Here is a 14,457-nt window from a genome sequence, read left to right on the forward strand (position 1 = left end):
AAACAATTCAAGTGTCACGATTCGTCTTTTGCGTTACCGACCGGTCTTTCTGCTAACTGGGAGCAAGGAATTCGATTTGTGAAACTACCGTTTCCAGAACTGGCTTCTCACTCTTAACTTTTTCCAGGGCTGTGCGCGATACAGCCATTTAGCTCCCAAAGTGTGGGCTTCGATGGCAAGGAGGGGGTCGTTAGAAAGTAGGAGGTACTTGAAAGGTCTTATTAGTCTTGGGGCAAAGAACCGCACCACTCGGGTCACACATGACACCCAGTAGATTGGAGAACCGGTGGCATTTCCAAGGTGATTAAAGGCAACTCCTAAGTGTCACGTAAAGAGCTGCAACGAAACGAGCACTGGGGGGGTGCGGGGGGAGAGACTTTGTCCGAAGCTACGATTAAATTGATTCCCAATCCCCCCCGATTATCAGACGGGCGAGTGTCTTGTTCTCCAGTGACCGGTTAAGGTCCCTTGCAAGTGCTTGAGTAAACGGCGCGAACAGCAACCGCAGCAACCCACGGGCCTTGCTGGAAAAACAGTCCACAGATTAAATAGCATCCTTGCGGGGAAAGGTGGCGGGGGGTGGGGGCGGTGGGTAGTGAGAAATCAGCGTACCCCTCATCAGAGGATCATCATCACAAATAGATTGAAGGGATGACAGATCTGTTTGACAGTCAGTGAGAACCCCGCTGCTCAGCGCGACCGACGAGTGATCTCTCCACAGTCTGAGTGTGCAGATCTGTGTGGGATTCCCGATATAGTCTATCCAGTGAAACTTTTTTAAAAAGCCGAACCATTAAAACTTGATATCGCCAGCACAATCAAGGACCCCACCGCACCCCGGACATGCGTCCCCGTCGGGAAAAAGATACAAAAGTCTGAGGCCACGTACCAACCTACTCAAAAACAGTTTCTTCCCTGCTGCCATCAGACTTTTGAATGGGCCTACATCGCATGAAGTTGATCTTTCTCTACACCCTAGCTATGACTGTGACACTACATTCTGCATTCTCTCCTTTCCTTCCCTATGAACGGTATGATTTGTCTGTATAGCACGCAAGAAAAATACTTTTCACTGTATACTGATACATGTGACAATAATAAATCAAATCAAAATCAAATCAAAAAATTAAGTAGGATAGATTCTGTTACATGCCATCCAATTCAGCTTTGCAAATATAAAATTTGCCATCACCATATTTATATTGTAACATCTCAAAATGTGTTTGGAAAATTGATATAAAGTGACTCTAATTCATACGAACGGTCATTTCAATGGGCCAAAACTCCACAAAATCTGGGACCAAGTAATGCGTATTTTAAAATGTTATTTGTGGCTAAAAAGATTTAAACAGAAAATGTGAAATATTTTTCATTAAGCACCGTGTTACTTTGTTCTATACTGGGTATAACTGAATTCATGTGGACACGGCAGAAAGGCAAAAGATCACAAGTAGCATCGAACCTCTTCACACATTTTCCTCTGAAATATAAAGCCCGTTTTAAAAGTTTTCTTCAATCTCTGGAATTCTCGCCAGATTCAGACGCTTGGCGGGCTGTCTCGTTTCTGTCCTCGCCTGACATTACCAACTGTGCCGAGTGGAAAAAAATGGTCTGGTGTTTCTGTCCAGAAATTAAAACATCTTTAAAGTTTGGACAAGTGGAGAACTGGATACTCTCTGGGTTCCCAGCTTATAGAGCCTCGCTTCCTTTCCCGGGTTGTGTAATGACTCGCTCCCGTCTTAGTGACTGTCCTGTTGTAGAATATACCGTCACAACGTGACAAATCCCACCCGACCCCAACCTCGAATATTCCGCTCTTCACTGAGAATCTGCCCTCTATTTTTCAGAACAGATTTCACCATCCCAACCGCCACCGCCCCCCCCCCTCCCCACACACCCCCACCAAACAGCGCCCAAAGTATTCAAGACACCTCTGTGCGAGCTTTCAAAGTTTGCAAGGCCGAGCCGTTATTCGGTTGAAATGTGCACGCAATAAGATTTAATACTTCGATGTTTCACTTTATATCGGCCAGAACCAGATGGAGAAGAATGAAGATTTTATCTCTTCATCATTAGGTACTTTCAGATGAGATATCTGATCTCCATTCACAAGACTCAGTGGCCAGCAGACTTTCCCCAACACCCATTGAAAATTCACAAGTAGTTAAAAAGGATTGTGGCAGTTGTATCAAACGGCGGGAATATTTGGATAAATATTTGAAAAGTTCATTTTAGTTGTTCCGACCCATTTGATAATGTCGATGCGATTTTTAAAAACGATAATAATTTATTAAAACAACAAGCACTGGCTAGAGCCTGTTTCAATTTTCGTTCGCTATTCGTTGCAAGTTGTCTGGATTTTCGGAGCTTCCGTCAAACTGCGAGCCAGTCTCGGAATTAAGCCGGATTCCACCATTCCGTATGTACTTGTGAGGTGGACTGGAGCGGACTTTGAGCATCGGGGGTGCTGGCCAGGCTCTGACCCCCTAACATCGGATATCTCCCTTTCCATTCTTCCCAAAAAATCGAAGGAAAAGGAAACGGATACCCTCTCATTTAATACAATTCGATCAATTGGATTTCTGGAATAATAACCGAGGGTTATCCAATGCAAAATGAGCTACAGAACCCATATAAACATTAGGTAACGTTGACATAAGAGTAAGATATATCATTTCAATTTCAATGTAAAGTATTCGCAAACAGTCAAAATCGCACTGACAGGCAAAAGTTGTTGAAGTGTCTGCTCACCATAACCATGAGTTTTGTTTTAATTAAGCTGCAATCGAGAACTTTGGTTAGTTTAGGATTCACAAGGGCTTTATTTTTAAGATTAGAGGTGTTTTAACTGGGGACAGTATCGAGCCATTGTGGATGGTTAATTGTCACAGGGATCCTGTACTAGACCTTTTCAAAACACAGACAGACCTGTTGACTGCCCCCCACCCCCGCCACCTCCCCCGGTTTAAAACAAAGTATTCGCCAAAAAGAAAACATAAATTTTACAAAGTAAGTTTGAGAGTTCTCACTGATCACTTGCTCAAATGGTATCGGTGAGCGAGTGCCACATGCCTTTTACAGGATGTGCTTAAAATAATTCTGGATATATTCCTATCAGTCCAACGGCGTGTGTAAGAGGCCTGGCTGGAACAACCATCGATTGGCAAGTTACAGGTAGCCCGTTAACAAGTGCCTCCCTTGCAAATCTCCCCAGTAATAATACCGCTCACTCCCGCTCACAAAAGCAGCCGGATTCCGACCACTGGGTTTCATATAATTAAATAATTTATTGATAATACAAAGTTCCCCCCTCCCCCTCCAACTATTGCGGACGCAATAATAGTTCCTTCAAACCATCTCCAACAGAGTGTGCAGAAGTTTCTTCGGATTTCATGGAGCAAAAACTCCGCGCAAAAATAAAACAAACCGAAAACCTCTTGGAACGGAAAATTCACCCTCACTTGCGAAGACAAAATATTAGCCTTTTGAATGTAAATAACACAAAAAGAACTTTACATTTAATGTTTTTTTTACAACACAAACGTGCATCTTCATATGTACAGCTACAGTTTTAATCTGTGTTTTATACAAAAAAAAGATGACCTTTCTGATTGTTAATCCTCAACACGGGGGCAATGCTAAGAAAGTCTGGTTCTATGGACACTTGAGGAAATCGCACTTCGCCTTTCAGACCCGCCTCAGCTCCAGTCCAAGTTATTTATATAATCCAGCTGCAAGATAATTCCATAACTTATTCTGTAAAAAATATATACATCTCACATACATTAGGCTGTACAACACACATCACTTAAATCTGTGGAACACGGGATTTATTTTAAACGTTTTTTTTTAATACCCTGGTTAATTCAGCCGCTCGAGCTGCTCAGATAATCATTTCTTTTGTTGTTTGTTGTTGCTGTTGCTGTTTTGAAAGTTTGTCACGAAATCTCTGGGCTGTTGTTGTGTGGGTCCAGGATGGTGAGGGAGCTGGCGCCTTTGTGCTTTTTCAGTAGCCGTGTGATCTTCTCGTCGTCCGAGTTGGGATCCAGGGGTCGATTATACTCGTCCTCGTCCTCCTCGTTCTCCGAGGTTTCTTTAAGTTTCTCCGTCTCTGAATCGTGCTTTTTCTTGGCGGTGGCCATTTCGGCCGCATGTTTCTTCCTCCACTTGGTCCGCCTGTTCTGGAACCACACCTGTTGCCAAGAGAAAATGAAATCTGTAAACCCCTGTGTTTTTGACAACAACAAAAAAACATCGCCACCCAAACCAGCTGCCAACCTGGTTATCTTCAACTCTCCTGTTTTGTTTTAAACAACAGAGTATGAAACTGCAGACACAACAATTAACACACGTTCTTAAATAGTACGGGTGGAGAAGGAATGTTTAGAATTTCCCTCCCCCTCAAGTAGTTTCGCAGGGGTTTTAACTTAAATACAGCAACTGCGTGCAAAGGGGAATGGTGAATCAAGTTTTGCCTCAATCTACGGGTCTACAAGACCGTGGCCTGCATTGTTGTTTACTGTTACTTCTGGGGAACATTGCATCAGATTTCAATGTAGTGTTTCTGACACAATGGAACATAACTGGATTGAACCAGGGGCCTCGAGAGTGGACAATCCAGTGACAGGTTCACCTCCAATTGTCGTTTAATGTCTAACACGGTGCACGTATTTCCACAATACAATTATTTAAAAAAAACATTTTAGTGGTAATCGGTTTGGCAGCACTTCCCAGTGAGTTACTTGAGTATCAAAGTCAGCCCCCGTTTATAGCCCGGCCTGGTAAAAGTACTTAGATCGTGTTTGGTGAACTCTGAATAAATACATCTACAACCCTTAGCAACAACATTTGAATGTCCAGCGTTAAACAAGGCCGCTGGGTGATAGGAAATACGATGCAGAACATCAGCCCGCTTGTTTCCTGCCTGTAAAAAGCCACGATCAGTAAAATGTTTTTGGATGAATTGAGTGCGATGAAGATGCAAAATGTTTTACCTTTACTTGACTCTCTGTCATTCCCAGAGAATAGGCTAACCGGGCCCTTTCCGGTCCGGCTAAATATTTGGTCTGTTCAAATGTTTTTTCCAGAGCAAAGATCTGTTGACCTGAAAATGTTGGCCTGGAATGTTTCTTCTTCCCGTCCTTGTCAAGGACTAAGCTACCTTGCGCTGCGGGGGGAGGGTGGGGGGAAACGGGAAAAAAAAACTTAAAACAGCGAAATATTGTCGGTATCATATGTAGACAGTGGCATAGAAAGCACGGGAGGTCATTTAACCTAGCTTACCGCATCTTTTGAGAGTGCAAAGTATACAACTGAGCAAAAGGAATTGGATGCAGTTAGTTACCCCTGCTGTCTTTTCGGGGGAAGAGGGTCTCACAGAATTTAATTTTAAAAAGCGAGTGAATTATTTTATGGGCATTATTCCCCCCACAAGAAAGAAGCAACACATTGTCGTTTTGATGAGTCGGTTAAATAGTTGAATCAATAGTTGTTACACATCTAATGTTAAACGGCATGGCAACTCGATAATTCAGGAAAAGTTTTTATAGGTTTGGAGTGAAAGCATTGATACAAAACCCACTACAAAACATAAAAGTTTTCAAAAGAAAATCGGCCCAGTAATGTCAAACGACGGATTCGAAAGTATGTTGTACAGATATGAAAACATAGCAATGTGCTCGGACAGTACGTACTTGGACAGACTACCCTGGGATCTCTCCACGGGGATCCCTGCATCATTCCCGGCCAGAAGATGGGGGGTCGCCCCGGCAATTCTGCAAGGGGCTTGGGGTACCTGGAAACGGCGGCCGCTGTCGGGTTAAAATACATCCCGGCCGTGGTGGCAAGTCCGTTGAGCCGAGGGAGTCCAGAGAGCAGATTGTTGGCCGTGGTGACGGGCCGGCCCAAGATGTCGCTAATTCCGTGCGGCGTGCCCAGCGGGATCTGCGCGTTCAAACTGGCCAGAGTCGGGGCTTTAAAGCTGGAGGGATTCTGCAGGGAGTACGGGAATATCGAAGCCTTCATCTCAGTCATGTTGTGCAACGCGGCCAGCGGCGTGCTGCTCAGGACGAATGCACTCTGGCGGTTATCCATCTGCCCGACGGCTAACATTGGATCAGATCATAGATTTGTCAGGACCCACTAGTAAACGCTGCGAGATCTCGGATCGTGTTTTCTCTCCTGTTTTGTTTTTAAAATCTTGAAGAGGAGGCCAATATGCCCCCCCACTAGTGACAAGTGTTAATAGTTATGATCATCCAGATGAACGTATCCAGTCCGGGAGGGGGGTAAGGGGGGGGTGGGGGGTGTCCAAAGAAGTCTAGCAGAGGAGGGAGGGAGGGTAAGGGGGGGAGGGAAGAGATGCCTGCTCCTTCCTTTGCTGCCTTGTCTTCCTGGCCGCTTTGCCGGGGATTTCAGGTGAAATTGACTGGAGCCGGTGTCCAGGACGCGGAAGATGCGCTGATAAACCACCCCGGCACCTGCCAAACTCCCTTCCCCATTGGCCAAGGGCGCCCAGGCTCGCTCTCTGATTGGCCAAGGAGCTTGCGGATTCCTGCTTCCTTCTTTGGCTGCCTTGAGGTGCGTCAGGAAACTCCCAGCGAAGCGGCCTTGGCTCAGAGCCCCCCACCCTCCACAACACACCCACTCCAATCTGAGGCCAGATTGCTCTCAAGCCCCAGCTTGGTGGCATCCTCATGTCACATCAGTTGTGAACCGAGATGTGGAGGCATTTTTTCAGCCAGAGATTGTTGAATCTGTGGAATTCATTGCCACAAGAAAGCTGTGGAGGCCAAGTCACTGAGTGCATTTAAGACATAGGCCAGAATTTTACCGGCCCGCCCACCACAGGAATCAAAGCCAGCGAGGGGCAGCCCATGGAAAGGTCCATTGACCTCGGGCGGGATTTTATGGTTTCGGGACGAGTGAGGCCATAAAATCCCACCCATAAAATCCCTACAGTGCAGAAGGAGGCCATTCAGCCCATCAAGTCTGCACCGACTCACTGACCGACTATCCCACCCAGGCCGTATCTACGTAACCCCACGTATTTACCCTGCTAGTCAATGTAAACATGGCAAATCAACCTAATAGCACATCTTTGGACTGTGGGAGGAAACCAGAGCACCCGGAGGAAACCCATGTAGACACGGGAGAACGTGCAAACTCCACACAGACAGTCATCCAAGGCCAGAATCAAACCCCGGTCCCTGATGCTATGAAGCAGCAGTGCTAACCATTGTGTCACCAAGCTGCCCCAGACAGAGATAGAAAGGTTCTTGATTGGTAAAGGGGTCAAGTGAGAGAATGGAGTCGAGAAACTTATCAGCCATGATTGAATGGTGGAGCGGACTTGATGGGCCGAATAGCCTAATTCTGCTCACATATCTTATGGTCTTACAAAAGCCAAATCACTTTCTCAGCAACCCCACCCCTCCCCTCCCCTCCCCTCCCCCCCCCCCTTCTCCCCACCACACACTATTATTATCATTATGTGCCCATGTGAGTAATGGCAGCATTTAACGTTTTAGAACATAGGCACTTAGGAGTTTGGAGCAGAGGTAGGTAAATTCAACCCTTCGTGCCTGCTCCACCATTCAACCAGATCATGGCTGATCTCTCCCTGGTCTCAAATTCACCTCCCTACCTGTTCTCCGCATCTCTTTAACCCGTTTTTTGAATATTAAAAATATATCTAACAAAGAATAGTACAGCACAGGAACAGGCCCTTCGGCCCACATGTTATGCCGAACATGACGCCAAATTAAACTAATCCTTTCTGCCTGCCCTTGGTCCATATCCCTCTATTCCTTGCGTATTTATGTTCTCATCTAAAAGCTCCTTAAACACCCCTATCGTATCTGCCTCCACCACCACCTTTGGCAGCGCGTTCCAGAACTTACCACTCTTTTTTTAAAAAGAACTTGCTCCTCACATCTCCTTTGAATTCGCCACCCCCCCCCCCCCCAACTTTTCTTGCAAGAATTGGGGGTTGGTGCTCAGAACATTTTTCATTTTTAAGTAATAACTAATTAGAGCCAGAAATGAGCAGTTATCCCGAAGTAAAAATGCCCTGCAGAATGACACAATTTCAACGAACTGGTGGAGTGTGTGTGTGAACTGATCAGCAATATACAGAAACAAGAAACATGAAAGCAGTAATCAATGTCCTGGACTGTATGATATATATGGCTATGGGACTCCCCTCCCCCCACCCCGAACCACAACGAAATGGTCCTCTTTAATTAGAATCCCGAGTTTTTAAAAAAAGCAAGTGAAGGGTCATCAATGATGCAAAACCTCTTTGATCCAGGCCGTTCCCATAATGTTCGTGAACGATAAATTAATGGTTACAGTTAATGTCCGATAAAGGCGTGCTGTCTCTTCATAAAAAGACGTGAACAACTCAATTACATAACACCTGGGCTGTTGATTTGAAGCCGTTCCAATATGTATCATTTAAGTGACTTTGACACACGAATACTGCTACAATATTGCTTGTCACTGCCAATTAGCTGCCTGCACACGCCGGGGCCAGCGTCTACTTTATCAACTTTTTCCGCTGCAACTGAGGACGTTAAAACTCGCTTTATTTCGGTCGGTCTGGAATCAAACGAACCGATTTACAATGGCTGTTGGGGGAGACTGGTTTTACAATGACAAGCTCCACAGGCGAGTGAATCCTCAATGCCCTCTCCCAATGTATCTTCCAATTTCTCTGCTGCTCAGTCCAAGTGTCTATAATCAGCTGTTTTACCCTTTCAGAACCTACATTCACGCTATTTATTTGTTTTTAAAAAAATACACAGTGTATGGAATGATGCAAATAACTCAACACCTTTCAACACGATTCCATTTTCTGCTTGCAGAGAGAATTGTTTAAAATAAATATGGCTCTTGTAAACGAGTTCAGAACATAATCATTAAAAAAATGACCATCTCGACAAGGGGGGGGGGGGGGGGGAGGGCAAATAACGTACAAACGGCCTTCAAAACGTGAAATGATTTTTGAAAATGTGTACAATGCTTGTTGTATATAAATATGGAATTTCAAGACATAGGCTTGAGTAAAATCGGTATTTGCCGAAACCGAATTATTTGCATTGAAATTAAATGCAAGCAGCTGATGGTATTTAACACCGCCCGTTTTGTCTGTATATGTTACACGGAAAAAAATGTCTTAATACGGCAGCTTTCTCTATCCTTTAAGGCTGGAGACATCACTCAAACTTCATAGTAATCGTAAAGCAGATTCCAACCATTTTGGAGTTATATTAACTGCTCATATAAAATATTAACTATTCCGATCGCGTAAAATAATTACACACTCTATGTGCCTTTCAAATTTCTATTGATGTACAATATATATAATAACTTTTGAAGAGCCAACCACTTCCAAACATCCCTCCTACTCAACTCGCAAATTCCAGCACAGAACTGGCCTAAGGGGGACGCAATTCTTTACGAAGATTCAAACAGTGCAAGTCGGTGTTAATAAGCTCAAAGTAGTTTATCTCCAGTGAGTGAAAAGTTTTCGGTGCCGATGAAGAGTTTATAAGAATAACCTAGGGGATGTCTTGAGAACGCAGCGTGAGACCTCTAGTGAGCGCACCGGGTTACAGCAGGGGAGCCCAGACTCCAGATTCACTGTCAAAATACAATTTCACTGGAAATTTCAAATAGCCCACAGCAGTTTTTTTTTACCTAGTTAAAAACCGACTCGCGAAGATTGACAACGAGGTATTTGTCTGTAATGGACACGGGGGAAAAGGTGATAGGATTTACAGCGATTTAATTGGAACAAGATGGACCATTTAGTTCAAGAGCAATATTGGCAAATGAAATCAAATCGGGCAGGACTTTTTGATGCGCCCAACATAAAGTACTGAACAAAGTAACTTCATGTGAAATCGAAATAAAGGCACAGATTAATGTTGGATAACAGGAGGGTGATTAACGGGGACATGCACTACTATCGATTCCCACTGAACAGGGTATTAAAATGCAGACTTAATGAATTGTTCTTAATGAGGACAATCTGAGAGATTAGCATACTACAGGATCCTATTTAAAAAATAATATTCAAGGACATCTTTGGCTAGGTCAGTATTTATTGCCCATCTCTAATTGCCCTTGAGAAGATGGTGTGTTGAGACACCCTCTTAAACCACATCAGTCTCTGTGGTGTAGGTACACCCACAGTGCTGGGGGCTTATTTCCTTCTTCGTCCAGGTTGGAACTGGCGTTCGTCACTTCAATATTTTCTTGAAGCTTTTCACTCCATATTTGTTTTTTGTTTGGAGCAAGTATATGGATTTGGGTCTGCCGGCTCCACTTTGCTCATTGGCTTTCCAACTTTAAGAATGGAGTAAAACATATATATATTAAAAAATGTCTTTGACTCCATATTGGCGTATGCCCTATTTTGTTCCAGTAGTGATTTCATTTTTGCCATTAAACCCGAACACATTCAGAGGGTCATTATATCGCGGACTGTGCAATGTTTTGCAACAGGCGTTCGCCATCCGTCACTTTCAGGCTGAACTGAAGTTCTTATTAACTGACCTTTAGAGTTGGGAATTAGCAGATACTTTTGATCGGTACAGCCTGTAATATTGACAAATCTCACCCTCGCTGACCGGTTACGTATCCTGACATTCGCTGCGACCAACCCAATATCTTTGGCCAGAGCCGCGAATGGGTAATATTCCCCACTTCTAATGCAAAATTGTTTTGTCTAAATTAACTGCAACCTCCACTGTGACAAGAACTCCTCTCAGATATATAAATATAAACAAATAATACATTGTTTTAGCTTTGATGTTGCTGAATAGTTGATGCCATTATGGTACATTATTTGGGGTATCGAATGTCATGAACTGGATAAGTAACTTCTCACCCTTAATAAGTTTAAGGGAAAAGAGTTGGACGCTGAGTTAGACACTGCACATTGTATCTGTGACATTCTGGTGTAGCTGAAACGAAACACGAGTGAATAATGGTTGACTTTTAATGGAAACAGATTTATTCATTGTTTCGCATTCTATTATGGTCAAGAGGAAGCTAAGGACCACTTCTGGAGTTTTCCATGAAGAGCAGTTAGCTGTTGTTTATATGTTCCCCTCCCCACAAAACTCCCACAGCAGGATTCGAAGCAGTGTGATCTTAGTATGACTCTTATTGACTCGTGAGGGAGTGAAACAGACTTCGTTTTAATGGTTTCGACACGGAGGTAAATGGTTGCTGTCTCTTTAAAAGCAAGTTACATAAATTACAGAGCAGGCAACGCACCATAGGTCCGCGAATCGATTCGATTCTCATAGGTAAAAGCAAGCAATCTGATCCTCCAAATGGATTGAGATTTACTTGGTAGCTGTAAAGTTTCCACGAATTACTCGGGCTGCGGATTATTTCAGGGGAAATCAGCCATCACTCCACTTCCAGACTAAATATTTTGAGAAAATATATATTTTACACACCGAAATAAATTAACAGAACGCCGCTCATATAAACACGCTGGCGATGACCGACAGTTAAGTTTGAGGCACCTCAAAAAGACATTCCGAGGGATCAAATTGCTCAAAATATTTATATCTGATGAGACAATGTCATTTCACACCAGAAGTTTGAGAGATTGATCGAGATGGGTTTCTATATAATTGAAATAAAAACAGAAAAATGCTGAGTAAACTCAGCAGGTCTGGCAGCATCTGTGGAGAGAGAAACAAGAGTTCAGGCTTCAAGTCCGATATGACTTCTTCAGAACGATATAATTGAAATAAGATTAATTGTGATCACTTAGTTATTCAATCAAGCTAATGAAGCGACACTTCTTAAAATGGGTATAGATTTCTGGATTGTTTAACGCTGGAAGCTGAGCAGAGCAAAAGAAAATATAAACAAGCCGCCTTTTTATTGCTCAAGTGTTTCAGTGCCCTTGGTATGATAAATATTAATACTGGTTTGGTGGCAAAGTGCTAAGTTACAGCCCGGGAATTTACAGAAGACGCGCGCAACAAACCTTGATGTTCCCAATATATTTTAATCTCATTTGCCTCGATTTCTCTGGGGGAGTGGGTGGGTAATATATTGAATTACACTAATGACAGCTCACTCAAAGATGTGAAGCTTCGGGAGTCCTTCGATCCGAGTCAACTTTAATCTTCAGCTCAAAAACTGAGCATCCCACACCACCACATGAAAACCTGGAATATTACAGCCGAATCAGTCTATCATATCTCAGCAAAAAAAAATCACATATTTGTCTGCTTGTGGTTGTTTCATGAGGCCCGCGCGTCTTGGGATATAGATGGTTGTTGGGGGCGTACAAGGTTCCCCCTCCCATCAAAGAACAAAGTGATATTCCTTTTTTTAAGCGTCTGACTCGGATTAAATATATTTCATTATGACTTAAACTGACACTTTATAACTAAATTTCATTTAATCTTTTAAATGTCTTCAATGCAACCCCAAACCTAAGTATCCACTTTCCGCAAAAGCATCTTAACCAGATAATACATTCTTGGCCAAGCTTAGTGTTTTTTTTCTGTCTGACTCAAATTCTTGTCAGGATTTTATTTTTAATTTTACCCGATTCTTAAGCAAATGCACAGAGTAGACCGGGCAAGCCCCAATCCATTTCCTTGCCTGCGGCAAAAAAATAAATTCAAATTGAATCCAATTCATGACCCCCACAAGAGAAACACACAAGATTCAGGCTGACAAGAAAAGGCATTGCATCCCATCTTGGGCTTGAGCTGACGCTTGGTCTTAGCCAGAGCCCCGGGTTTTCCAGACAGTTTGAACCGAGCCGCTGTACCCTGCCTTCATCACACTTACTACATTACAGTGGATCGGAAAAATACATTAATTCCAATTACTGAGGCGCTTCCCTCAGATCTGAAGGGGAAGCGGGGGGGGGGGGCTCCGATGAAAAAGACCCGTGGCCAAATATTTCATGTTGATTTAAATGCTACACAAGTAGTCTAGTATCGTTTTAAAAAAATAACTTGAATTATTTGATCTTAAAAGATCCTTGTTCTGTTGCTCACTTATTTTATAATTCGAATGGTTAAGTTGTAATTTCTTATTTCCACTATGTTTAAAACACGAATTAATATTGTCATTTAGTTCTGTGAAGGTGGTTTATCGGCGGACGAGCAGAAATCCGTGAAAAATGAAAGATTGAATCTATTTGGAATTGAGCTTGTAATCCTTTTAAGCACCATATTAATTAGTTACAGAGTAAACCGATCTTTAGTTATAATCAGGAACTAAAAGGCGAGCCCATTAAAAAAAAATTAGAACAACTAGGTAGACATTCTGCAAAGGAACAGAAAACTAGGCAGTAATGTTCGAAATTGTACAGGTCTGCTATCTTGCTGCCAGTTATAGAATTAGACATTGGGCTACTGGAGAACCACAGGTGGTATTTTGTATTTTAAAATGTCCGAAATTTATATTAACTATCGCTAGTCATTGAGCCGATTGTGTATTAATTTAGGTTTTAATGAAAAAAAATTCTTAAAGATTTCAAGTGTGGGATATGAAATGAATTTATCGAGTTTGCTTTTTATTACATCTTCCAATCAAACAAAACTATAAAGATTTGCCAAATATCCTTCGACCTTGGAAAACTTAGGACATACAAAATATGCTCATTACAATACACAATAAATATGTTATTTCAATGTTTAGGGCCTCCACAATTGTCAACATTTCACAGGAATTAAAATAAAGGGAAATATTTAAGTCGGCCTCGATAAAAATATTGTATCCAGTGTTTGCTAAACATCAGTGTGCCACAAGTATATGAAGAAACGGACATTTTTAATGCTGTTTTCAGACTTGGGACGAGAAATTTACAAGCAACGCCTATTTGTATTCATGAAAAGCCGCTAACCTTGAATTGAACTCGGGGTTTGCAACAATTAGACTTTGTTGCCTTATATGGGCAAGCTAACGAGAACTGCTTAACTTCAGCAAATGGACTGGAGTTTTAATCATAGGTAGAGGGGGAACAGGGGCTGGAGTTGGTGTCGGGTGGCAGGCTGGGTTGAGGTCGGGGAACTTGGAGGAACAGATTTGCCCCTCGTCCTTGCCTCATTTATGGCAGGACCAGATTATTTTCCCTTTTTTTAGTTTTCCCGGCCACAGTCAGACAAACTGTGAGACTGACTGGCTGTCGGCCAGGTAGCTATTGGGACTAATCTGTAAACTGGGAACCGGAGAGGTTGGAGGGATCGGACGCCGTTTAGGAAGGAGATATTCAGAATTGGGGCAATAAACCTTTGGCTAAAATCAGGCGTTAGATCAAGTACAAGGTGGGGTGCATTGACTTTTCTTGTCTAATCTTTCAAGTTTAATTTATTAGTGTCACAAGTAGGCTTACATTAAGACTGCAATGAAGTTACTGTGAAAATTTCCTAGTTGCCACACTCCAGTGCCTGTTCGGCTACA

The 14,457-nt window shown here is 42.9% G+C and overlaps 1 protein-coding gene across 1 annotated transcript; it reads right to left on the reverse strand.

Moving 5' to 3' along the window:
• Positions 1-3,938: 3,938 nt before the first annotated feature.
• On the reverse strand, positions 3,939-6,111 carry nkx6.2 (NK6 homeobox 2). The gene is made up of 3 exons (XM_078222909.1): positions 5,694-6,111; positions 4,995-5,167; positions 3,939-4,193 (listed from the first exon to the last, which is right to left on the reverse strand). The coding sequence occupies exons 1-3, from the start codon at positions 6,109-6,111 to the stop codon at positions 3,939-3,941; spliced, it is 846 nt and encodes a 281-aa protein (XP_078079035.1).
• Positions 6,112-14,457: the final 8,346 nt, after the last annotated feature.

Source organism: Mustelus asterias, chromosome 11 (genome assembly GCF_964213995.1).
Source record: "Mustelus asterias chromosome 11, sMusAst1.hap1.1, whole genome shotgun sequence".
NCBI classification, from domain to species: domain Eukaryota; kingdom Metazoa; phylum Chordata; class Chondrichthyes; order Carcharhiniformes; family Triakidae; genus Mustelus; species Mustelus asterias.